The sequence below is a fragment of the Budorcas taxicolor genome, chromosome 8, assembly GCF_023091745.1.
Source record: "Budorcas taxicolor isolate Tak-1 chromosome 8, Takin1.1, whole genome shotgun sequence".
Lineage (NCBI taxonomy): Eukaryota > Metazoa > Chordata > Mammalia > Artiodactyla > Bovidae > Budorcas > Budorcas taxicolor.
The window spans coordinates 42,903,703-42,930,807 of NC_068917.1; the positions used below are offsets into that span (position 1 = coordinate 42,903,703).

At 40.0% G+C, this 27,105-nt stretch overlaps 2 protein-coding genes across 2 annotated transcripts in view; one reads left to right on the forward strand and one right to left on the reverse strand.

Moving 5' to 3' along the window:
• Positions 1-3,966: 3,966 nt before the first annotated feature.
• The window catches only part of SPATA6L (spermatogenesis associated 6 like), a 55,165-nt gene continuing 32,026 nt past the window's right edge, over positions 3,967-27,105 (forward strand). Inside the window, exons 1-5 of the mRNA XM_052645202.1 lie at positions 3,967-4,017; positions 4,203-4,247; positions 10,143-10,280; positions 13,815-13,863; positions 19,286-19,327. Of these exons, the coding sequence (XP_052501162.1) occupies positions 3,967-4,017; positions 4,203-4,247; positions 10,143-10,280; positions 13,815-13,863; positions 19,286-19,327 (325 nt within the window). The remainder of the gene's footprint in view (positions 4,018-4,202; positions 4,248-10,142; positions 10,281-13,814; positions 13,864-19,285; positions 19,328-27,105) is intronic.
• On the reverse strand, positions 8,898-9,767 carry PLPP6 (phospholipid phosphatase 6). The gene has a single exon (XM_052645203.1). It carries the CDS (start codon positions 9,765-9,767, stop codon positions 8,898-8,900), a length of 870 nt encoding a protein of 289 aa, XP_052501163.1.

Consider the following 27,105-nt stretch of genomic DNA (forward strand, 5'->3'; position numbering starts at 1 on the left):
CAAATTGCTTTCCAGAGAAGTTATATGTGATAGAATAATGGCCCCAAAGATATCCATGTCCTAATCCCTGAAACCTGGGAATATTGTTACCTTCCATGACAGATCAACTTGCAGATGAAATTAAGATTTCTAATACGCTGACCTCAAAATTGGGAAATTGACCTTGATTATATAGTGGGTCCTGTATTGTTGCAAAGGTCCTTAAAAGTGGAACCAGAAAGATGGTAGGATGAAAAGGACTTAGTTCAAAGTTGCTCACTTTGAAGATGAAGGAAGGGAGCTATGAGTCAAGGAATGAAGGCAGCCGCCTTGAAAAGGCAAGGAATGAAGCCCTCACATTTTACTTTTAAAGCTCTGTGTTGGATTTCTGACACATGAAATGAAAAAGTATACATTTTTCTTATTTTAAGTCATGAAGTTGTGGTGGTTTGTTTTAGTAGTCATAGGATATTAATACACTTTATGTATTTACACTTCTACAGCAGCAGCAGCAGCAGCAACAATGTATGAATGTATTTTCAGGCATTCGTGCCATTAGTCCTTCCCTTTTTTAAAAACGGTTTCCTTCCCTCGTATTAATTCTCCTTCCTACATTATTTGAAAAGAAATATTTACAATTTAGTGTCCTATAGTTAAATTATTTTAGATAAAAGGAAAATCTCAGCTATAATTCTCTCATACTTTTCTTCTTTGCTCATTGAAATGAACTCTTTGGAAAATTCCCCTCTGGGGCATGCACCATTTTCTTGGCAGTGGCCACGATATGAGTAGGATGTATTACTGATGTGTCATTTCTGCAATGCTGTTTTCATTGCTGACCAGAATGCACTGCAAAAACACTCTGGGAATAAGAGTTGTTCAGTTCTGCCACCTACACAGGTGCCTACGCAGCTAGTAAAAGCCAGTCTCTGTAAGTGGTGACAGTCCAGTGGTTTTGCTTGGTCTCCAAGTGGAGGTGGCCATATGTGCCAGAGGCATTGTGTATGTAGCAACTTACGCATCTCTCTGGCAGCTGAGTGCCTCAAGTAACTGTGGTGGGGAAAATGAACAGAGTGTAAATATTTCCTGTCAGTTCATTAAATACCCCTGTGGCAGATTAGCACAAGAAGCTGTGCTCGGTCCTTTCCCATTTTGCGTATTTAGTTTGCACTGTAGTGGTGGGCCCTCCTGTTATGCATGTACTTTCAACCCTATAGACTGGCTTGACCATCTCTGTACTTAACATCTGACCAGGATCATTATTGAGCATCTACTATGTTAGGTATTTAGGATATAAACTCTTAGCCATGGAGAGCTGACAGTTCACAGAGACAAATAGTAATCAACAATCACAGGAACAAATGAAAACTGCTGTTGGTGCAGTTGCCAAAAAGAGAATAACACACACACACACACACACACACACACACACACACACAGTGGTTTAGTTGATAAATTGTGTCCAACTCTTGAGACCCTCTGGACTGTAGCCTGCCAGGCTCCTCTGTCCATGGGATTCTCCAGGCAAGAATACTGGAGTGGGTTGCCATTTCCTTATATATACACATACACACACAAAAAGGAAGAGCAAACTCCAAAAGATTGTGAAGGACAGGGTAGCCTAGTGTGCTGTAGTCCATGGGGTTGCAAAGAGTTGGAGACAACTTAGCAACTGAGAAACAAAAACATACATATATATATATACACATACATATACATACATACATATGTATGTAATATGTGTTACATGTAATATGTGTAATATGTATCACACACACATATATATGTAACAGATTCCACCTTGTCTGGGAGAACATAAGAGAAGCTTGGGTGGGATATATAAATCTGTGTACATTTGGTAATCCATAGCTACATCGGATGATACCATTGCTAAAGAAGACAGAGTGAGGTAAAGAAAGAACCTGCTTAGCCAGGGGGAGAAGGATGAATAGAGACAGAGGAAAAATGGCCACAGAGTTGGAGGGAAACCAGAAAAGGGCTGTGTCTTAGGAGCCAAGCGAGGAGGTTTCAGTTTTATCAAGGAGAGTTCAGTTGAGCGAGAAGAGTCCAGTTAAGGGCTAGGAAGAGCATAGAATGGGACATTGTGTTTCGGGATCAATAGATTGTTGCAAGGGCAGTGACATGGTAGGGCACGCCTGGGTTCAAGGGTGCCTCCTTTCCTTCAACTGTGTGATGTTGGACAAATGGCTGTCTGGCCTCAGATTCTGCATCTGTAAATAAGGATAATACCTCCTCCAAAAAGTTACTGTGGGGGTGAATTTAATTACCACACACAACCCTAGCATTTTGCAGGTTCTCAAGAAAGATTGATTCCTCCCTTCTATTATGTCTAGCCATGTATGTATTTAATATTCAGGTTTTGTTTGTCAGTCTCTTTGCTCTCTTAGCACTGGTGTTGATGATGTACTTGTGAGGGTCAGGGCAGGTCCTGTCCCTTTGTATAAGTGCATTAGTGAGGGTGCTAGCGAGCTGTTGTGAGCTGACAAATCAGTGCTCTAGATACTGTGAGTGCCCACTGGTGTGCCTCTCCGTATGCAGACAGACAGATTACTGAGGACTGGGTACGGACACAATACATCTTCTTTCAGCATCATGAGCTTTTCCCTAGGGAAAGGCAGTCTGGTTACCAAAATGAATACTGAATTCTTGTCTGAGGTTATCTTTATACACTCAAATTTCTACTATTTGTATAAATCTCTAATGTAAAATATTAGTAATAAATGACTAATTCCAATACATTTTGTTGTTTGCTTTTTAGAGAGAGTATTGACCCTCCCAGATTTTTTTTTTTTTTTTTTGATTGGCTAGAGGCAGCCACTCCCTCCTCTTTTCCTTCTTTTTTGTCTTAAATACAGTGAATAGGAAAAGAATGCTTTTTTCTCTTCTGGTTAAGAACTTTGCTTTGCCTTCTACCTCTGATGGTTTTTACAGTGTAACCCTGGCTTTGGCAACTATGGTAACTACTGATTGGGAGATAATGTAATTCAGTGCTTGCTTTAAGTTAACTAAACCCCAGCAGAGAGACTGAAAAATATTTCTATTGTGACTAAAACAGGATACCTAACTTTTAAACTTCTCTAAGAATTGTCCTTGCATTTTCAGTTAACATGGGTTTCATTTCTTATTGACAGTGGGTGGCCATGTTTTCTGAACCAAACATGAGGAGGTAACGTTTCATAAACAAGAGAGTACCACTGCTGTGCTGTATGCTGTGCTTAGTTGTGTTAGACTCTTTGCGACCCCATGAACTGTAGCCCACCAGGCTCCTCTGTCCGTGGGATTCTCTAGGCAAGAATATTGGAGTGGGTTTCTATTTCCTTTGCCAGGGGATAGTTCTAACCTAGGGATCGAACCGGTGTCTCTTGCCTCTCTTGCATTGCAGGTAGATTCTTTACCACTGAGCCACAAGGGAAGCTCCATCTATATTAATTGGAATTGTTACAGAACTTCCAGGGCTTGGGGGTCATGCTGCTGCTGCTGCTTCTAAGTCGCTTCAGTCTGTGTCCGACTCTGTGCGACCCCATAGACGTCAGCCTACCAGGCTCCCCCGTCCCTGGGATTCTCCAGGCAAGAATACTGGAATGGGTTGCCATTTCCTTCTCCAATGCATGCAAGTGAAAAGTGAAAGTGAAGACGCTCAGTCGTGCAGCTACTAAAAACAGGCAGCACTTTAAATCATAAGGGAACTATGATCACATTACACTTTTAGAATGGACACTGTAAATATTTTTACCTAGTGATTGGGGCCCTAAAGAGTTGATGAAAGAGTGGCGGAAAGGAAACTAGGACTCTTGGCATCTCTTGATCAGGCGACGGAGCAGTACACAGAACATGCCCTCCCGCCAGCGTGCAGTCTGGGAAGCTGATGTTGGGACGCGGACTTCCAAGCAGAGCGCTGGAGGCTCACGCGCCTGCGCAGGGACCTCTGGCGCATTCCAGGGTGGAAGGGTGCAAGTTTGAGTGTTCATGGCAACGCGACGCTTCTGCCTTCTGGAAGCCTTGGCTCCAGCTCCTGCCGTGTGAGACCCGTCCTGGTGGGAGGGACCTGGGCTGGGGGGCGGGGGACTGATGGGGTTACAAGGGGGTGGGGGTCTGTGGAAACCGCTGGGAACATTTGCTCCAGGGGTTGAGTTAAACTGAGAAAATCGCTCCAAGGCTTAGCACGAAAGGATCTTTTCATTCCTGCCCTTTCACCCACGTAGGGAGCTATGCCTTTGGAGGTGGTGGTGGAACTTCAGATCCGGGCGGTAAGAGAGATCGACGAACGTCCCCTCTTTGCCCCAAATCACACTCTTTCCTCGGGGTTCTTTTTCCCGGTCTTTTTCACCACTCCTCGCGCCACACACATCATTAATTGAATCTCTGTCCCTAAGACTTTTTACATTGGTCTTTCTGGCTTTCTAACCTTTAGTTCGGATCAGCCTCTTTCCACTGCCCTCCCTTCCCCACTCCAAGCTGATTTCTGTCTTAGCTTTATGTGAAATTTTTCTATTCATTTAAAACAACCTTGCATTAAGTCCCAAGAACGGTTTTATTTTCTGGGATACAGATTTCTGAGAAGATTAAAAAGCCCCTCCTTTAAATAACCAGGGAAGATTTTACCTTCAAAAAGCCCCATCATGTCCTGATAATTTGCCACCTCTATAAACCAATCAAAAATTTTCTAAGCTACTTCCCCTACAGATGGTTCTGGCCTGCTAATTCCAAAAAGGAAATCAACCAATAACTGTTTAATAATTATCCACTGAATCCTGCTTAAGTGAGGTACTCTGGCAGAGTGACTTCATTTTTCCTCTTTGGGGCCAGTCATTCCTTATTTCCTTATTATCATTCCTTACTACCAAATAAGTCATTCCTTATTATCAAATTGCCAACATCCATTGGGTCATAGAAAAAGCAAGCGAGTTCCAGAAAAGCATCTACTGCTTTATTGATTACGCCAAAGCCTTTATGTAGATCACAACAAACAGTGGAAAATTCTTCAAGAGGTGGAAATACCAGACCACCTGACCTGCCTCCTGAGAAATTTGTATACAGGTCAAGAAGCAACAGTTAGAACCAGACATGGAACAACAGATTGGTTCCAAATTGGGAAAGGAGTACGTCAAGACTGTATATTGTCACCCTGCTTATTTAACTTATATGCAGAGTCCATCATGCGAAATGCCGGGCTGGATGAAACACAAGCTGGAATCAAGATTGCCGGGAGAAATATCAATAACCTCAGATATGCAGATTGCACCATCGTTATGGCAGAAAGTTAAGAGGAACTAAAGAGCCTCTTGATGAAAGTGACAAGAAGAGAGTGAAAAACTTGGCTTAAAACTCAACATTCAAAAAACTATGATCATGGCATCCATCCCATCATTCCATGGCAAATAGATGGAGAAACAATGGAAACAGTGTCAGACTTTCTTTTCTTGGGCTCCAAAATCACTGCAGATGGTGACTGCAGCTATGAAATTAAAAGATGCTTGCTCCTTGGAAGAAAAGCTATGGGCAACCTAGACAGCATATTAAAAAGCAGAGACATTACTTTGCTGATAAAGGTCCATATAGTCAAAGCTATGGTTTTTCTAGTAGTCATGTGTGGATGTGAGAGTTGGATTATAAAGAAAGCTGAGCACCAAAGAATTGATGCTTTTGAACTGTGGTGTTGGAGAAGACTCTTCAGAGTCCCTTGGACTACAAGGAGATCCCACCAGTCCATCCTAAAGGAGATCAGTTCTGAATATTCATTAGAAGGACTGATGCTGAAGCTGAAACTCCAAAACTTTGGCCACCTGATGTGAAGAACTGATTCATCAGAAAAGACCTTGATGCTGGGAAAGATTGAAAGCAGGAGAAGGGTACGACAGAGGATGAGATGGTTAGATGGCATCACCAACTCGATGGACATGAGTCTGAGCAGGCTCCGGGAGTTGGTGATGGACAGGGAAGCCTGGCATGCTGCAGTCCATGGGGTTGAAAAGAGTCAGATACGACTGAGCGCCTGAACTGATTCCTTATTTCAGCTTCCATTTTCTAATCCTGTAGTTGGTGACAGACTGTCATGTGGCTTTCCCTGAAAGCTATAAGGGACTATTCTACTAGATATGATTATAAGCCCAAGATCAACAGTTTACAACCATGGAAAATCTGGTTCAGTTCAGTTCAGTTGCTCAGTTGTGTCCGACTCTTTGCAACCCCCTGAACCACAGCATGCCGGGCCTCCCTGTCCATCACCAACTCCTGGAGTCCACCCAAACCCATGTCCATTGGGTTGGTGATGCCATCCAACCATCTCATCCTCTGTCATCCCCTTCTCCTCCTGCCCTCAATCTTTCCCAGCATCAGAGTCTTTTCCAGTGAGTCAGCTCTTCGCATCACGTGGCCAAAGTATTGGAGTTTCAGCTTCAAAATCAGTCCTACCAATGAACACCCAGGACTGATCTCCATATAAGTGACAAGTGCTGTGATTTCCTCTTATGTGCCGCTCTGAAACAAAGATGGAAATTTCCTGGATTTGACCCACTTTGCTGACAGCAAATAGGACTGACTATATGAAGTGTGCTGTATCAGTTGTGAACTCTCACAATTGTTCAGTAAGATGAAGGAATTCATGAGAAGCTAAGTGGTAAATCAGTCTTGCTCCTCATCAAGGCAAAAAAACTAAGTTTTCATCTCACATCATTCAACATTACTGGTTAATTTTATTTTGACTTTTAAAAGGAATTCATCAGTGTACAATTAATTAACAGTAGAATCAGTTTGTGTTTTTTTTACTCTACAGTACTTAGTATACTACCCCCCCCCCCCCCCAAAAAAAATCAGATGAATTGATCTGTGCTTTAAAAACCAGCAAACTCGGGCCCTGGCAATCAAGATAGGGAATTACAAAAAAATAATCAGGAATAAGGTGAGCCTAACTTTGACCTCCCATTATTCAGACCTGTGGATCCTGCAAATATTTCCCAAATATCTGGGCTGAAGATTGTTGCAGTTAAAGTATCTCTGTTAAGGCTAAAAATAAAGGAAACCACCTAGAGTGTCACAGTTTGGCTGATTCAAGAAGTGAAGAGGTAGTCTGTGTTCAGGATGTTGTGAGTATACAAATAATTTCTATATTGAAGAGTAGCTATTCCTTTTTTAGTGTTCTTCAAACACTGGAAAATTCACACTTCCACCCAGTCAGAACCTACTTGTCACAGCCATTCTCCAGATTCCTATATGTATATGATAGATCAAATGCCATCATCCTATTTTTAAAGACATCAATTCCATAGGTAATTTAAAGGTTCATATTTTCAGGCATAGCAGCATTTAAAGCACACACCCTTGTCAGTCTTTCCCAGTCAAGGAGTAATAAGTAGAGTCCAACCTGTGTTTGGTGGTCTTTGGTCTTGTGAATTGGGGAGGCACCATGGATAACTACTTTAATTGTGAGAGTCAATACAAACAGAAAATCTTGGAGTTATACTTTATGCCTGGTATAGCAGTATGCTCCGCTTGATGAATTTCAAGTTAAATACTGTTACCTAAACTGTGCTTATATAGAGAAATGGAATTCCACATGAAAAGCTTTAATATACAGGGTCATCCTTGTGGTATATATTTGAAAGGTTATGCTCTTACATTGCAAATAAGTTATTTCTCCACTTTATTACCTCAATAAGAAGCATTATTCTTTATTCAGTAGAGATGGTAGGCAGCAGGGCCCATCTCCTTCCATGTTGGTCCACTGATAAAGTATGTGGTGATCCTGCCTCCAAGACTCAGTTCCTCTGACCTCCTCAGTGACTTCGCTTTTCTGTCCTGTCATGTCATGCTATTTGCTGTCAACAGAATTAAGCCTGAGGCAGTAAGCCCATCTTTACTTTCTATAAGCACTGTTGATATGCCCACTTTTAAGTGTTTCTTCAGGTAAGTTCTTGGCTCGTTCTCTGAATGCAGAAGGATAATATTAGGGTAGTGGGAAATACCTATTTAAAGATCTTTGAGGAGGTAGAGGAAAAGGAGAGAAATATATGTACTGTAATCTCTCTTTTCCACTACTCAATCTGTGAAGATGGAAGAGACAAAACTAAAAAAGCATGCTAAGAAAATCAGGATTAAGAAGAAATCTCCCCACCTATAGTAACATATTGTCAGAGAATAAATTAGAAAAACCTATGTCATAGGCTCTTAAAATCTACCTCTGCTTCCCATGTGGCGCAGTGGTAAAGAATCCGCCTATCCATGCAGGAGACGCAGGAGACTCAGGTTCGACCCCTGGGTCAGGAAGATCCCCTGGAGTAGGAAAAGGCAACCCACTCCAGTATTCTTGCCTGGAGAATCTCATGGACCGCGGAGCCTGGTGAGCTACAGCCCATGGGATCACAAAGAGTCAGACTCAGCTGAGTGATTAATGCTATGTCATAGACTCTTAAAATACTGTTTAAAATCTACCTCAGGAAAAGGATAAGGATGTGGCTCATTTCCATGTATATATTTACAGAATGAAGTTGCTTTCCTTTTTTCAAAGTTCAATTTACAGGTGATATCTTGACTTACAGGATTACAAAATTTTCTGATGTCAACTTTTAAGAAGCAGCAACATTATAATCACTCCAACTTGGTTTCTTTAAAGTTTTCCTGGAGCGATAAAGAGTTATTTAATAAGTATATAATAGAGGGATTTTTTTTTTTTTTTTTTTGCTTTCTGTAATATGGCTGTGATCAGTAATGGTCAGCACTGTGCTGTAGCCTAGCAACCCATTGCCATTGCCTTCTCCCATTAAGATGATAGGACACTTGAAATCCCAAAAGGAAACCTGAAATGTCCTTGGAGGGGCAGGCATGATGGCTGCTGGTTTATGTCAGTATCATCATGGGTGGAAACCTTCAGATGTCCGGGTGCCACAGAGAAAGAGATGGTGTCACGGTTGGTTCCACAGTACAAAGAGGACTGGAGCAGTGTGTGGTGAAAGCCAGCAATAGTCCACGATGCTGTACTGCATGTAGCCCAGAAAAAAGCCAAAAGCCACGTCGGTGACATTGTGCCGCCCCAGCATGACCCTGGAGAGACCCAAGATGAAGGCCCAGAGCACCACCAGCACCCTCAGTGGAATGGCCAGCACCAGGTGGTTCAGGATGAAGCGCGACACAAGGGCGGCCCTGGTGGTATGGCCTGAAGGGAAGGAGTACTTGTCCACCGAAACAGTGAAAAACATGTCCATCTGGTTGTGGGCCGGGCGGCGCCTGCGGACCAGCCCCTTGATCAGGGACACCAGTAGCAGGTCCAACAGCAGGGCGAAGAGCAGGTTCATCAGCACCTCGCGCCCGGCCCAACTGTCGCTCCTGGACAGGCAGTAGAGGGTGCCAAGCAGCCAGGGGATGCCGTGTCCCGAGATCTCCAGCAATTTCATAAGGGGCCTCATGCTGCCCCAGGACGAGCTCTCCCCTGCGCACACCCCCAGCTTCTTGGACAGCCACAGGTCGATGGCCAGTAGGGAGCGCAGGGCGATGCCCAGGAAGGACGGGTTCAGATCTATGCGGTCCTCCTCGGGCAGCTGGGGCGGGAGCGTCTGAGAGGAGCCCGCCCCAGCCAAGGGGAACGAACCGCGGCGGTGCACTGGGCTCTCAGACGCGCGGAGACGGGCGCTGATGGGGTCGGCGCCCGGCACGCGGCTGCTGAGCAGGGACTGGAACTCGAACCTGCTGCCGCCGCCATGGGCCGGACTGCCGCTGCTGCTGGGGTCGCAGGTGCCCAGCGGGCGTCCCTCGGCGTTCCTTCGTGGGCTCTGCATCGCGGCGAGCGGCCCGCGCCACAGCACCTGGCCGGCCTAAGAAGAAGCTTCCCAGCCTTGCAGCCTCTTCCGCTTCCGCACTGCCATCCTGGAGGGGCGGGGAGAGGAGCCAGGGAGAGAACGATTGTGACACCTGGCGGGGACGTGGGAGGAAAGCGGAATTTCCAGTTTGCGCAAGGGGAGGAGAGGGGAGGGTGGTGCTATGAGAGAAGGTGAGAGTTGGCGGTGGGGGGGGGGGGGGGTGGGGGGTGGGGGGGGTGACGGGGGTGGGAGGGGGGGATTGGATATTGTGGGAGGTTAGGGAAAATAGAGCCTTTACAAAACAAAACAGATCCCTTTTCTGTTTTTTTTTTTTCTTTTTTTTTTTTTTTTAAGATTTCTTGCCCAGGGGTGTTCCTTCCTGACAAGCATGATGTGTTCCTTGGAGTTTACCTCCTGAATCAGTACCTGGAGACAGACTGCTTTCCCTCTATGTTTCCTATTATGATTCAGCGAAGCATGAGGTTTGAAAAGGTGATCTTGACGTTCTCATTGCTAAATAGAGAAATTCAAATTCTGTTGTTTGAAGATCATTTACTGGTTTTTATAAAGAACACAGCTTTTATAAAGTTATTTTGTAAATTTTGTTTTAAAAAATTACATGAAGGCATCTCAGCACAGTGCAGAACCATAGTTGGAGGACTTGTTTTGAATCCCAGATCTGAGCCAAGTTCTGTCAAACTAGTGCTAAGTACCCTGGTGGTTGTTTTCTATTCTTGGAACTCCCATGGCATTTTCTAACTGGAGCAGAGAGCATTTTCTGAATGTTTTTGGAGATGTTAGAGGCAACTGAGATACATTTCTTACAGAGATTATCAGTAAACTAGCAGGCCTCAAAAACAAACTTTTTAGGCCCAGAAAATACCCCAAACTAACCAAATTAGTTAAACCCTGTATCTGAAATCCTGTAACAAAACAAGAAGGCTCTTTACATTTTCTGAGTTTCCTTAGGTCATATCTGGTTTATTTAGCTACAGTGATAAAGACTAGATTCCATTCCAGTGAATGTCAAATATATAAATAGCCAAATGTTACTAACCCGCTTCCCACTTTCACGAAATATTAATTTTGTTACCATCCAATCACTGACAATCTCTTAAGGTTTTTCTTTGGAATTTAGAGATTGAATCAGTTTTAACCTTGATAAGTCTATGATTTTGTCCCAAACGGTATCACTGAGGTGCTTCTTTGGGGAAGAGTGTGAATGTGGGAAGGCTCCAGGATAGAGCCTATCACTTTAAAAGGTCTGGTTGGTGGTGCCCAGAAAATGATATCTATGTTTCAAACTGAGTAGGAAAGGAGGGAGTTCCTTGACAGTCCAGTGGTTAGGTTTCTACTGCAGGAGGCCCAAGTTCAATCCCTAGTCAGGGAACTAAGATCCCCCAAGTTGTGTGGCACAGCCAGAAAAACAACAACAACAGAGAAGATGACTATTGATGTTTTTGAAAGGTTTAGGGCTGTATGTAATATTTTTATAAATCACAGTCTGTTAATTTAAATAGAGTCTTCCTAACTGGCTGGATAAGAAAGGAATAAATGGATATTATCTTAGAATATACCATCAGTACACAAAGGAATCTACTGCTGTTTTGATATTCGTCATGGTAAAAAGTGGGTGAAGAAAATTCAGTGTATTTTTTCCTCCAAGAATTTCCTTATTAGTTTTATCAACTTTAAATGTGCTTATTTAGAAGACTTTAAAAATATTTTTATAAGAAACTCGGGAATGTAAAATTGTAAAAGCTGTAAATCAATCTGTAAATGACCTTGGAGGTCATCCAGTCCCACCTCCCTGACTTGCAAAAGAGGAGAGTGAGTCTCAGAGTCACTGTAGATGCCGTTACTGATGTCACAAAACTGTGTATTTGAGATTACTAGTAAAAATTATGGCCCATTTTTCATTTTATAAGGTACAATTACATAAGATGCTTAATTTTTTAAAAAACTTTTTATTTTTTATTGGGGTATAGCCAATTAACAATATTGTGATAGTTTTAGGTGAACAGTGAAGGGACTCAGCCCATGTACTTGTATCCATATTCCCCCAAACTGTCCTCCCATCCAGGCTGCTTCAACATTGAGAAGAGTTCCATGTGCTAGGTTATCCTTGTTGGTTATCCATAAATGCTTTATTTTAAAATTTGAAAAATTACCCTGTTATGTGAGCTCTTTGGGTTCATATTCAGACTTTCTACTAGTTGACTCCAGCTTTCTTGTATCTGTTCCGTTCTTTAGCTGCAAATACTTGGCAGTGAGTAATGAAAACATTGGACCTTCTGAGTAATTCAGAATTCAGTGTTCTAAAGCAGCCAGGTAAATAAGAAATTATTCATGAAGAATGTAAGAGCCATTGTGTTTAAGCAGCTCATGTTGATCATTTATTTCCCATAATCATCCTTGAATAATTCTTAGACATCAATGAAGAGAAGGGATGAAATATATCTGAAACAATTTTGGAAAAAATCACAGCTCACCCACATTTACTTGTTATATCCAAGTCAGTGAGACAAAAATGGATTACAGGGGACAGCTTCTACTTTTGTCATTAAAGCAGACCTGGTTTTGGATCAAGAGCAGATTTAAATCATGCTTAAAGTTAAGCACCATTTAAATCAGAAATTTGATACCTGAAATCAAAGTCTACTGAAAACTTTTTTTTTTAAACAAGGTTCTAAAGTTCAGAAAGAGGGGCATGGTATGCTTTTATTTCAGTCCTAGGCCCTTTTATACAAAGGACAGAATGAACATATTTGGCTATGTCTGGACAGGTATCTGGTCCCCTTCACTTCCTGGGAAATAGATGGGGAAACAGTGGAAACAGTGTCAGACTTAATTTTTTTGTGCTCCAAAATCACTGCAGATGGTGATTACAGTCATGAAATTAAAAGATGCTTACTCCTTGGAAGAAAAGTTATGACCAACCTAGATAGCATATTGAAAAGCAGAGACATTACTTTGCCAATAAAGGTCCATCTGGTCAAGGCTATGGTTTTTCCAGTAGTCATGAATGGATGCGAGAGTTGGACTGTGAAGAAAGCTGAGCGCCGAAGAACTGATGCTTTTGCACTGTGGTGTTGGAGAAGACTCTTGAGAGTCCCTTGGACTGCAAGGAGATCCAGCCAGTCCATTCTAAAGATCAGTCCTGGGTGTTCTTTGGAAGGAATGATGCTAAAGCTGAAACTGCAGTACTTTGGCCTCCTCATGTGAAGAGTTGACTCATTGGAAAAGACTCTGATGCTGGGAGGGATTGGGGGCAGGAGGAGAAGGGGACGACAGAGGATGAGATGGCTGGATGGCATCACCGACTCGATGGACATGAGTTTGGGTGAACTCCGGTAGTTGGTGATGGACAGGGAGGCCTGGTGTGCTGCGATTCATGGGGTCGCAAAGAGTCAGACACGACTGAGCTACTGAACTGAACTGAACTGAGAACAGGTATCACAGTGTTTTTCTTGTGGTTCCTGATATACCTAAAACTCATGAGGCTCTCTCTCTTTTGTTATTTTTGGATTCTGTGGGAGTCTACCTATGAGTATTTAGCTTTTCTTTTGTGTTACACATAGAATTTTTATGTATATTCTTTTTTAGCACAACCAGTTGTTTGGGAAGAGAAGTCATTCATTCAGTTAGCATATAGTGAATATCTGTTGTATTCAGGATGTTTTTCTAGGTACTCAAACAAGACTGTTCGAGGTTGATATCAGATGTGCTTTTAGGAACAGACTGTGGGGCCCGGTCAAGTGGATGACATTTTGAACATGTGGTAGTTTCAGCCAACTCAAATTTTCATTGTTCTTTGTATTGTGTTAATTCTTACTCATTTCCTCTGTAGTCACTTGTTGAACTTTTAACCACATAGTTATTGAAGGCACTCCTTTTAAATCCTAAAGTGTTATATGACTGGATTTGACGTGTGTTAATAATTTGGAAGAAAATGATCTAAATTATATATAAGTATATATTAATAAAACTTGGAAGATTTATTTCCCCCATTTTTTTCCCCTATAGGTATTTGAAAATGCAATAGATCCTGGAGCTGTAGCAGACATTTTAGAAAGTAGGTACTCCCCTCTGCACCCCCCGCCCCTAAAGAAAGAGACTATTGTGTATATGTAATTCATAGATATAAAATTCTGCTGTATTCTAAGTTATGATACTTCCATATTTAACCCATATTTATGTTCATGATAGTCTGTAAAATTTGAATCCTGTTAATTGAATTGCAAACCATTTTCTAGATATAGATGGGATTTACTAGATGGTATGATTCTATTTTTTATTTTATTGCAATTAAATGATTTTTATATCAACAGAGTTATGTAACCATCACCATAATCAATTTTACAACATTTTCATCACCACAGAAAGAAGTCATATACCCATTCTCCCTCATCCCTTCCAGCCCTAGACAACTACTAACTAAACTATCATGCCTCTATAGATTTGCTTATTCTGGATATTTTTCATATAAATGGAATCATATAATATGTGGTCATTTGTAACTGGCTTCTTTAACTTAGCATAATGTTTCTAAGATTCTTCCTGCTACAACATGTGTCAATATTTGACTTCTTTTTATATCTTCATAGATCAGGGATCAAACATGTGTCTCCTGCATTGGCAGGTGGATTCTTTACTACTGTGCCACCAGGGAAGCACTAACTCAAAGATCTTTGTTTTTTTCTAAGAGTGCTATCATTTTAGCTCTTACATTTAGGTCTATAGTGCATATTGAGTTGATTTTTGTAAATGGCAAGTTCTTTGGAAGGAATGATGCTAAAGCTGAAACTCCAGTACTTTGGTCACCTCATGCAAAGAGTTGACTCACTGGAAAAGACTCTGATGCTGGGAGGGATTGGGGGCAGGAGGAGAAGGAGACGACAGAGGATGAGATGGCTGGATGGCATCACCGACTCGATGGACATGAGTTTGGGTGAACTCTGGGAGTTGGTGATGGACAGGGAGGCCTGGCGTGCTGCAATTCATGGGGTCGCAAAGAGTCAGACACGACTGAGCGACTGAACTGAACTAAAGGGTCCAACTTTAGTCTTTCCCATCTGGATATCCAGTTGTCTTCACACCATTATTACTAAGAGTAGTTTTTCCCCATTGAGTAGTCTTGACACTCCTGTTGAAAATCAACTGACTGTAAGTGTGAGGGTTTTTTTGGAGGGTCTCAATTCTATTTCATTGATTCATGTATCTGTCATTATGCTGGTGCCACACTATTTTGTTTATTATAGCTTTATGGTTAGTTTTAAAACCAGGAAGTTCTTTTTCAAGATTGTTTTTCCTATTTGGGTTCCCTTAGTTTGCCATATGAACTTTAGGATCAGCTTGTCAGTTTGCAAAGAAGCCAACTAGGAATTTGATAGGCATTGATAGACTGCATTGAACCTGTCGATCATCTTGGAGAATATTGGCATCTTAACAATATTAAGTCTTCCAATTCATGGCATGGCTTGTGGTGATAATTAATTGAATATAAGCAATTTAGAAACTGAGATAGATGAAGTGCAACACATTACCTTCGAGGTGATGGTTGAAAAGAATATAATCTTCCCTCCTGTTTGGAAAACTAAAAATTATGGGCTGTCTTGGCTTTTAATTTTCTTAGCATTTAAAATTTTGTTCTTACATATTCATGTTTTTCATAAGTCTACAAAGGAAGAATTTTACTTTTATGGTATGTATATTTTAGCTTTTTTGAGATGTAACTGATATACAACATTGTGTAAGTTTAAGGTGTACAAAATGTGGATTTGATACTCAGGTATTTTGCAAAATGATTACTACAGTAGTGTTAGGTTATGCCTCTATCACATCACATAATTACCTTTTTTTTTTCTTTTTTTGTGGTGAGAACATTTAAGATCTACTCTCAGTAACTTTCAGGTATACAATACAGTATTATTAACTATAACCACCATTATTGTCTATATTAAAATGTTTTCACTTCTAATATTTTGTGGGAATTATTTTTACTGATTTTTATTGTTATACCATTTGTATTTTAAATTACTTTTAATATTTTAATTTTATTCTTATCCTTGGGAGAAGGCAGTACTCTTGCCTGGAAAATCCCATGGACAGAGGAACCTGGTAGGCTGCAGTCAGTGGGGTCACTAAGAGTTGAACACGACTGAGCGACTTCACTGTTCACTTTTATGCATTGGAGAAGGAAATGGCAACCCACTCCAGTGTTCTTACCTGGAGAATCCCAGGGACGGGGGAGCCTGATGGGCTGCCGTCTATGGGGTCGCACAGGGTCGGACACGACTGAAGCGACTCAGCAGCAGTAACAGCAGTAGCAGCATTCTTATGCTTATAGACCTTATCTTTATAAGATATATCCTTGTTGTTGTTCAGTTGCCAAGTCATGTCTGACTCTTTGCAACTCAATGGACCAGAGCAAGCCAGGCCTCCCTGTCCATCACTGGAGTTTGTCCAAGTTCATGTTCATTGAATTGGTGATGCCATCTAACCATCTCATCCTCTGTTGCCGTCTTCTCCATCTGCCTTCAATCTTTCCAGCATCAGTGTCTTTTCCAGTGAGTCAGTTGTTGGCATCAGGTGGCCAAAGTATTGGAGCTTCAGCATCAGTCCTTCCAATGAGTATTTAGGGTTGATTTCCTTTAGGATTGACTGGTTTGATCTCCTTGCAGTCCAAGGGACTCTCAAGAGTCTTCTCTAGCACCACAATTTGAAAGCATCAATTCTTTGGCGCTCTGCCTTCTTTATGGTCTGCCTCTCCCATCTGTACATGACTACTAGAAAGACTATAACTTTGACTGTATGGACCTTTGTTGGAAAAATGATGTCTTTGCTTTTTAATATACTATCTAGGTTGGTCATATGTTCCTTCCAAGAACCAAGCGTCTTCCAATTTCATGGCTATAGTCACCATCTGCAGTGATTTTGGGCCCAAGAAGAGGAAATCTCTCACTGCTTCTACCTTTTCCCGTTCTGTTTGCCATGAAGCAATAGGACTGGATGCCATGGTCTTAGTTTTTTTAATATTGAATTTTAAGGGAGCCTTTTCACACTCCTCTTTCACCCTCATCAAGAGGCTCTTTAGTTCCTCTTCAGTTTCTGCCATTAGAAGTGGTATCATCTGCATTTGTTGTTGATATTTCTCTTGGCGGCAGTCTTGATTCCAGCTTGTAACTCATCCAGCCTCGCATTTTGTGTGATGTGCTCTGCATATAAGTTAAATAAACAGGGTGACAATAATAAACAGCCTTTTCATACTCCTTTCTCAATTTTGAACCAATCAGTTGTTCTGTATAAGTTTCTAACTGTTGCTTCTTGACCTGCATACAGGATTCTGAGGAGACAGTAAGATGGTCTGGTATTCCCATCTCTTCAAGAGTTTTCCACAGTTTGTTATGGTTCACACAGTCACAGGCTTTAGCGTAGTCAATGAAACAGCACTAATTGTTTTTCTGGAATTCCCTTGCTTTCTCTATGATCCAGCGAATGTTGGCAATTTAATCTCTGGTTCCTCTGCCTTTTCTAAACCCAGCTTGTACATCTGGAAGTTCTCACTTCAAGTACTGCTGAACCTAGCTTGATGGATTTTGAGTATAACAATCAGTTCAGTTCAGTTGCTCAGTCGTGTCTGACTCTTTGCGACCCCATGAATCGCAGCACGCCACGTCTCCTTGTCCATCACCATCTCCCGGAGTTCACTCAGACTTATGTCCATCGAGTCAGTAATGCCATCCAGCCATCTCATCCTGTGTCGTCCCCTTCTCCTCCTGCCCCCAATCCCTCCCAGCATCACAGTCTTTTCCAATGAGTCAACTCTTCACATGAGGTGTCCAAAATATTGGAGTTTTAGCTTCAGCATCATTCCCTCCAAAGAAATCCCAGGGCTGATCTCCTTCAGAAGGGACTGGTTGGATCTCCTTGCAGTCCAAGGGACTCTCAAGAGTCTTCTCCAACACCACAGTTCAAAAGCATTAATTCTTCAGTGCTCAGCTTTCTTCACAGTCCAACTCTCACATCCATACATGACCACCAGAAAAACCATAGCCTTGACTAGACAGACCTTTGTCGGCAAAGTAATGTCTTTGCTTTTCAATATGCTATGTAGGTTGGTCATAACTTTTCTTCCAAGGAGTAAGTGTCTTTTAATTTCATGGCTGCAATCACCATCTGCAGTGATTTTGGAGGCCCCCAAAATAAAGTCTGACACTGTTTCCACTGTTTCCACTGTTTCCCCATCCACTTCCCATGAAGCAATGGGACCGGATGCCATGATCTTCGTTTTCTGAATGTTGAGCTTTAAGCCAACTTTTTCACTCTCCGCTTTCACTATCATCAAGAGGCTCTTCAGTTCCTCTTCACTTTCTGCCATAAGGGTGGTGTCATCTGCGTATCTGAGGTTATTGATATTTCCATGTTAGGGAGAAATAAATTTATTGAGGGGCATTTGTACTTCATAAAATTATTGGGAAATTTGGAGTAAGAAACTCAAGTCTGATCTTTTAAGAACCATATTTCAAGATGGAGAAGCTACTGTCACCTTCAAGTCAGTTTAGAAACTCTCTCCCTCTGATGCTTTTCACGTTAACCTGAGCTACAGTTTCCTTCTGTAGTTTACCTCTGAATAAAAGTCTGGGATGGGAGTGCCTTATTGGTAGAAACTAAGTCATATGCTTGTATCCTAGCTGTGAGATACCCTGGGAAATAAAGTCTTACTTTTATTTAAACTTAACTTTGGAATATAAGGATATATAATATAAAAAAGTACTAAAATTTGGACAGGGTGTTCAAGTCTTTGGTAAGACAGATGTCTACTCCAAATACCTGATCTTATTTCATGCTTTCAAGACTCTATTTTCATCTCCGTTTTCCTAAATGTAAAGAAATGGTGACTTTGAGAAATTAAATAGTATAATCTTACTAGCATGGGAAGTGAGCACAACTGTCCAGTAGTTTGAATGTTCTTTAGTACTGCCCTTCTTGGGAACTGGAGTGAAGGTTGACCTTTTCCAGTCCTGTGGCCACTCCTGGGTTTTCCAAATTTGCTAACATATTGAGTATAGACACTCTTTCTAAATATATTTTGAACTCAGGAAAGATAAAAAATTGTTGTTTTATGTCTAATTTATATAGTCATATAGCATATACTCTTTTAAGCAAGGTAAGTTTTATAGGTTGATGGATAACAGTATTTTGAATTTTTTTAATGAAAAATATATTGTTATTTTGGTGATTTATGAATACATTTTTGAGAGAGAAAATATCACATTTTGTCAATACTTTTCAGGGGACAAAATCTATTTTTATAACTAAGTTTTTCTCACCACATGTCCCAATATATTGGGTCTAGAAATACCTGATTCATTGGTGGTATGCCACTTATTAATTTTAGTAATGTAAATAGGGTTTTATGGCAGTTTTACACTTAGTCATTAATGAAAAACTCTGACAATATTCTGAAGTATTAAAGTCTAATTTTTTCTTTTTAGGCTTTCTAACCAGATTTGAGTTAATACAGCTAGTGTCTCCAGGTAATGTGCCAATAAATGAATTTCTAAATTAGTTTTGTTGTTGTTTTTGCCATTGAGTCGCTAAGTCATGTCCGACTTTTTGCGACCCTATGGATTATAGCACACCAGGCTCTTCTTTCCTCCACTGTCTCCCAAAGTTTGCTCAGATTCATACCCACTGAATTGGTGATGCTATCTAACAATTTTAAAAGGATTTTGGCATGACACAATTGTGACTTGCATTTAAAAGTTGTACTTTCTGTAACACATGCTCCCTCTCCCCACCTGGTCTATTGAATTTTCCCCACTTTCAGAAGAGTAACTTTATGGCTTTGATATAGTAGTAAGCATAACTTGAACTGGTTCTTTGACTTTCCACTTTTTCACAGTTTTATGTAATAATCATCAAATAATTTTTTTAGTCCTGACTCAGCTTCTTTCAAGTATTTGCTTTTGACAGTGTTGTAATTTGTGGAGTGAGTGTGTGTGTGTGTGTGTGTCTGAGTTTAGCCCAAAGCCATCTTCTCTGTTGATGCTAGAACAGGGTTGATAAACTACAGCCCCCAGGCCAAATCCAGCTGTGGTCTGTTTTTGTATGACCCATGAGCTAAGATTGGCTTCCACATTTTAAAGAACTGAGAGTTACTCATATACTATAAAATTCACCATTTTCAAGTATACAATTCAGTTATTTTTAGTATGTTCACAAGATTATGTAGCCATCACCACTTATCTAGTTTTAGAATTTTTATTCCCTCCAAAGAAACCCTGTACTCATTAGCACTCACTCTTCATTCTTTCTTCCTTCCAACCCCTGGCCACAACTAATCTAATTTCTGTCTCTAATTGATTTGCTCATACTGGACTTTTCATGTAAATGGAATTAGGCAATTTGTGCCCTTTATGTCTGACTTCTTTCAGTTAGCAAAATGTTTTCAAAGTTCATCCTTGTTGTAGCATATATCAGTACTTCATTCCTTTTTATGACTAGTGATCTTTTATATGAATATGCCATATTTTGTTTATCCACTCTTCAACTGATGGACATTAGAGTTGCTTCCACTGTTTGGATATTATGAGTAGCACCTCTGTGAACATTCCTGTACAAGTTGTGTAAGTATGTGTTTTTAGTTCTCTTATATTTGGTTATATACCTAGGAGTGGAATTGATAGATCATATGGTAATTCCATGTTTAGCTTTTTAAGGAACTGCCAGCCAAACTGTCTGTGGTTTTTACATATTTAAATGGTTTGAAAAATTCTTTTTAAAGAAAGAAATTTATTGATCAATGGAAATTATATGAAATTTGAATTTCATCATCTGTGATGTTTTTATCCACACTCATTCATAGAAGTGTTTATGGCTGCTTTTGTGTTAGTTACAATGAGAGTTGACTAGTTGTGACTATATGGCTTTCAAAGCTTAAAATACTTTACTCTCTGGCCCTTTGCAGAAAAAGTTTGTGACATCTGTGCAGGAATCATGGGACTTGAGGAAAGCATTCTGTAATGCCTTTGTTTTGTGTTATGCAAGAGACCTGAGCTAGTGAGCAAGTAGTAACTGCCACCTGGTGACACCAATTCTCACAGTTTCTCAATGTGGCTGATTATCTGGTGATTTTAAAGTGTGTGTGTGTGTGTGTGTGTGTGTGTGTGTGTGTAAGAGAGAGAGAGAAAGAGAGAGGATACCTAAAACTCAGAAACATTTCACATACTCTTCTGATCTTTGCTACCATATATTTTACCTTTTCCTTTACCAACTTCACAGTTCTGACTTGTAAAAAGCACTCCCAAATCATGAAGGAACCTTTATTTATATTTTGGTGATACTTGGTGGTCATGTTTCTTGATACTTTTCTGCGGTTAGAAAAACATATGGATATGGATTTTTTAAGTAAATAAGGTCACATATATTGTCTTTTACTAGCTTCCCCAATTATATGTCACTGTTATATTGTAATTTTTTAAAACTAATTTTTAATTGTGTATTTTGTCTTTGGCTGCGCTGGGTCTTTGAAGCTGTGTGGCCTTTCTCTAATTGTGGCGAGCAGTGGCTACTCTTCATTGCAGTGTGTGGGCTTCTCATTGCACTGACTTCTCTTGTTGCTGAGCACAGATCTAGGGTGCACAGGCTTCAGTAGTTGCAGCACATGGGCTTAGTAGTTGCAGCTCCCAGGCTCTAGAGCACAGCCTCAATAGCTGTGGTGCATCGGCTTAGTTGCTCCCATGGCATGTGGAATCTTTCCAGATCGGGGATCAAACCAGTGTCTCCTGCATTGGCAGGCAGATTCTTTACCATTGAATCTTACCAGGGAAGTCCTTATATTGTAATTTTTAAAAACAGGCCAAAAAGCATTATTTTTTATATCATAAAATAATTTCATGAATTTATTTGTGCTTTTATAGGTCTATAAGAAGTATGTAAATAATATTTTTTGTTTTACTTTTTCACTCTAAATTGTAATGTATAGGTAACTTATTTGTCATTTTCAATAGCTATGTATTTTCCATAGCGTTACTATGAACCTTAAATTCATATTGTTGAACATTAGGATTTCTTTGTCTTTGTTTGTCTTTATATTGATAACAATTATTTTTTCTCTTGATATATTTGTAAAGAATAGAATTGCTAGATTGAACCATATCTTATAACCTGGGAGTAAACTGATCCCCGGCAAGTTTCCATTATTTTTACTGCATTTAACATTATATAGTGTGCTTGCTACCCATAGCCTGGCTAATGCTGGATGCTAAAATTTGGATTTTTTGTGTGTTTAAAAAGTATGTAATAATTTCTTTAAAATATATTTTAATAACCATATCTTTGGTCCCTTCTTTTTAGATATGATTTGTGACAACCTTAACATTTTAAATTTATTTCTTAAAAGTTTCCACTTTCCTATATTATAGTTTGTTTTGTTTCCTTCTGTATAACATGGTAGTCAGCATCCTTTGATTACCTGTGGAGCGATGTCTGGATATTAGCATTGCATTTTGGTGTACATTCCTGATATTTTCACCAAAGGTTTAAATCCGTTATACTTAAGAGTCAGACACAACTGAGCGAGTTCACTTTCACTTTTCACTTTCATGCACTGGAGAAGGAAATGGCAGCCCACTCCAGTGTTCTTGCCTGGAGAATCCCAGGGACGGGGGAGCCTGGTGGGCTGCCGTCTATGGGGTTGCACAGAGTTGGACATGACTGAAGTGACTTAGCAGCAGCAGCAGCAGCAGATACTTAATACATATGTTTGCATTATTTTAATATTTCATTGTGTGAAATTTTCTTTTTCTTAAGAAAGCATGGGAGAAGGAGGTGAGCCTGGCAGATACCTCAGCTAAAGCAGAAGTGGCTGCGGAGGCTTTTCTGAAGACTGTGGCCCTGCTCACTGTGGTGGTTTTGGAGCAGATCAAGGGCCCCAATGGAGTGGACCCAGAGTCTGTCGTTCTTTCTTCTTCCTCTTGGTTTATTGGCCAAGGCAGGTCCTAAAAACAGACAAGAACCCTAAGATCTCAGTGGGTCTGAGGATGGACATTCTTATATATGTCTGTGGTTTCTTAAGTAGGCAGAACAGAGGGAAGAAGTGACAGGCTAAAATCAGGGCATTGAGTTTTTAATTTGACCCAGTTTTATGTTCAAACATATATCATAAGTGACAAGTTATATTTTAGTTTGCTAATGAAATAGAAGCAGGACCAGGTCTTATTTAATTTTCTGTGAGTTAAAAAAGTTACCCAATAGCTAAATATTCTTATGGTAAAAATTTTAACTAACTAAATTATATAAAATAGTAAAAGGCCATATTTATCAACAATATTCATTGAAATAATTGCTATTAACAATTTGTTGTTTATCTTTTTTATGCCTTTTATAATATATTTAACATATATAATGTATTTAGTATATTCAACCAATCCTAAAATATATAGATATATAGACAAACACACACTCACATATAAGCACATAAATATGAAATATATCTAATATTTAGTATATGTATATATAAACACATATCTATGCATATATATATACTATATATATAGAGAGAGAGGTAGAATATGTATTTCCTGAGACTTCAGATATATTTTTGACTGCCATTTGTTTTTTACTTGACTAGAAATCCATCTGTGAAAATGTTGCAAGAATAGTTCAAAACTGTAATGACTGGAAAGTGTTAAAACTGAATGCATGGTTATAGGTTATAACTTAGAAATTAATCAGATATAAAAGATACAAAGTGAAGGCTTTATTACACTTGTCTTCTTTTTCTTTATTATCCTTCAATTTCAGATTGTAATTTTAGTCAGATTAAACTTGAATCATTCAATAGAATTAATTTTGTTCAGCTTCAAATATATATAGATTGATCCATTAATTTGTGCAACATCTGTTTATTGGAGGTATACTCAGAAAATGCTCTACCCTGTGCCACTTCTTGGTATTATGCTGGTGGCACCAGACATAGAGTGGTGATGTGAGCCCTCTAGATCTGCTGGTTCTTGATACTAGATAATTAAGTAAAAATGATTTGCTTAAAGTCTCAAGTGGACTGTGCTGTGGGGTCACATGGGCCACATTTAGGTTCTCAGGGACCAATTCTTCATTGGCTGAATTGTTACTTTTTAATTTTGTCGTCAGTATTACTGTGTCTGATACTTTTTCATAGCACTAAGACATATTCTGACCATTAAGTTTGTGAGATAAGTACCTCAGATTTGTGTAGGACTGTACTGCTAAAGAATGAAGAAATCTAGTAATTCGGATTAGAAGCAATAAAAACTCCTGGGTCTTCAGTTTACAAGGATGAGAAAAAGCGAATAGACATGGGGGCCAGCATAATCCTGTTTGACAATGAGCTTGGTGCTTTCTTTTATTGACCTCTTAAATAAAAACTTCGACTTTGGGATAAGTCATGTATATTCAGTCCAGCTTTTAACATACTCTTTTAATGGGCACCCATTCCCTGAATCAGAGCTTGATTTTATATACTTTGTAGTGATGTTTACTAGGCATCAGCAAGGAAAGAACTCCTGCCTCAGATGATCTGGTTTTTCGTTTTTTTTTAAGCATTTATTTATTTATATTTATTTTTTTTGGTCTTCGTTGTGTTGCACGGGCTTCTCATTGCAGTGGTTTCTCTTGCTGCAGAGCTTCAGCTCTAGGCACGTGGGTTTCAGTAGCTGCAGCACACAGGCAGGCTCAGTAGTTGTGGTACACAGGCTTAGTTGCTCCACGGCATGTGGAGCAGGGATTGGACCTGTGTCTCCTGTTTTGGCAGGTGGATTCTTATCCACTGTGCTACCAGGGAAGTCCAGTGATCTAGTTTTGAATTTTTACTTTGCCATGTGGCATTAGGACAAGTGTCTTCAACTCTCAGAGCCTCAGTTACCTGTAAAGAGGTAATCAAATGAGACTCCATACTGGGAAGGAAACAAGCTGTCAGTTCTGATGTGCTCTACAAATATTAGCTATTTCTAGAACCAGTATTGTTATTAAAGTTATTATTTCTCTTAAAGTCTCATTTGTTTCATTTTCTGGGGAGATCTTTCTCACTGATGGCATTGATGACCTCCCTATCTGTGCCATTAGATTACTAAGAACCCTGAGCTCTTTCAGACATTTCACTTGGCCTATGAGACTTGCTCAGCCTGTACATATGTTTATTTATTACTTATAACCTTGGCTCTTGCTGTAACATCCCCATGGTGTTCTGACATTTTCACACTGGGTGGCAGTTTGGATCTTTAGAAGATGAGGAAACCAGAGAGACAGAATTGAAAAGCTTTACCGCCTTCTGTTTCTCTAACCCTATTTCAGTCTCACTTCTTTTTTTTTTCAGTTTCTTTTTATTTCTGTGATTCCAAAGATAGCAGAACTCACTTTCAATTCTTGGACCTCCCATTTTTATCTTAATTCCTGCTAAATGTAGGAATAATAAGCAGTAGCTATCACTTTTTTTTTTCAGTGATGAGAACTAGCCAAAAACATACGAAAGAAAAAAGGAAAAGCCCGTGTTAGAGCATCATACCATGCATCCACATATTCTCAGTAGGAACATATGGCTGAAAACACATGATATTCATGGAGGCCAGTAGTGCTGGGAACACTGCTGGGCTGGTGTCACAGAGCATTTGTGATCATGGGAGGTAAAGCCGGTCACTGTGCTCTGCTTCACATGTTTGTCATTTGTCCTCACAGTAGACCTAAGGGATAAGTGCTATTATGAATTCTGCATTTCCCTGAAGAGGAAAAGGAAGTTAAGAAATACACATGATTTACTCAAAGTCACATAGCTGGTAACTGGTGAAACAACGATTTGAACCAGCTCTGTCTGAACCTAGAAATAGTTTTTTACCACTGTGGTCTGGGCTTCATTAAAAAGTTGTGTTTTGTTGCTAATAATGGGTGAAGAAATTGTTATTTCACTTCCCGTTTTCAGGTGACACTTTTGAGCCCTGATATGAGGAAGTCTATTTATGTCCAACAAAGGTAGGAGGTCATACCCATCACAGAAAGTGTTTTAAAAGGAGCGTTGACAAAACAAGGCCTGGATGAAACTAATGAAGTAGAAGATTTATTTTAGAATTCCACCCACTTTGCCACCTCTCTCCCTATCTTCCTCTGAATCATCGTTTTATTTTACTTATTTTGGCCGAGTTGCATGGCATATAGAATGTGGGGTCTTAGTTCTCTGACCAGGGATTGAACCCGTGCCCCGCTGCAGTGGAAATCCTGAGTCCTAACCACTGGACTGCCACAGTGCACTGCCCTTTCTCATCATTTTAAATTATATGCTTATTTGAATAATTGTTTAATAATTACAGACTAAGTGTCAGGAGGACAGGTCTTGTATCCATCTTGTTCAGTATTCATCCATTGTCTAGAACTCCTGGCACATAGTATGTTCTCAATGCATATTTCTTGAATGTATGAATGAAAAGAAATTATTAAAAAATGAATGAATGATTTTAGAGAACATTTAGTCTGTGCCCCCCCCCCTTTTTTTTACAGTTGTGGAAACTCAGTCTTACAGAGCGTAACTAGTACATACTGAGTAGTTAATGTATTAATCATTATGTTCATTCATTCAAGAAGCAGTTATAAAATAGTACTCACTATGCTCAGGCACATTTCACAGGCTTGGGACAGGGTTGGTGCACTTTACCATTCCTTTCTTTCTCTTCATAAATTTTATATTTAATTGGAGGATAATTGCTTTACAGTATTGTATTATTTTCTGCTGTACAAGAACATAAATCAGCTAAGAGTATATATATATATCCCCTCCCTCTTAAACCTCCCTCCCTCCCTTCCCCCCATCCCACTCGTCTTTAAGTTTCCACTCATTTCTGGACATTGTGATTCAGTTTTAATATGTCTGTCTTGAATGATATCTCAAGGGACCTATGAAAGATGCTGACAGTATGATTCATTTTCAGGCAAGATTGTCTTGGCTGTACTAGTAACTGACACCTAAGCTCACACCTTTCTAGGGACAATCTTGGCAGGAATTTAATGATGGATGGAAGAGTTACTGCTTTCATGGAGCATTCATGGTAGCAGATAATGAATGAATGCCTGAACAAAAATAGCAGTTAGTGATAACTATTAGGTTGAAAGTAATATAGGGGGATATGGTAGGGAGTGACAGGGTCCTGTAGGTTGGGTTGCTCCCTTTCTAATGAGGTGACATTTAAACCAAGATCTGTCATTCATTGATAAACCTAGACACTGTATTGAAAAGTAGAGACATTACTCTGTCAACAAAACTCTGTATAGTCAAGACTGTGGTCTTCCC

What these genes read in the sequence shown, in the direction of transcription:
- PLPP6 (XM_052645203.1), bottom strand. Translation starts at nt 9,767, where the DNA reads ATGCAGAGCCCACGAAGGAACGCCGAGGGACGCCCGCTGGGCACCTGC.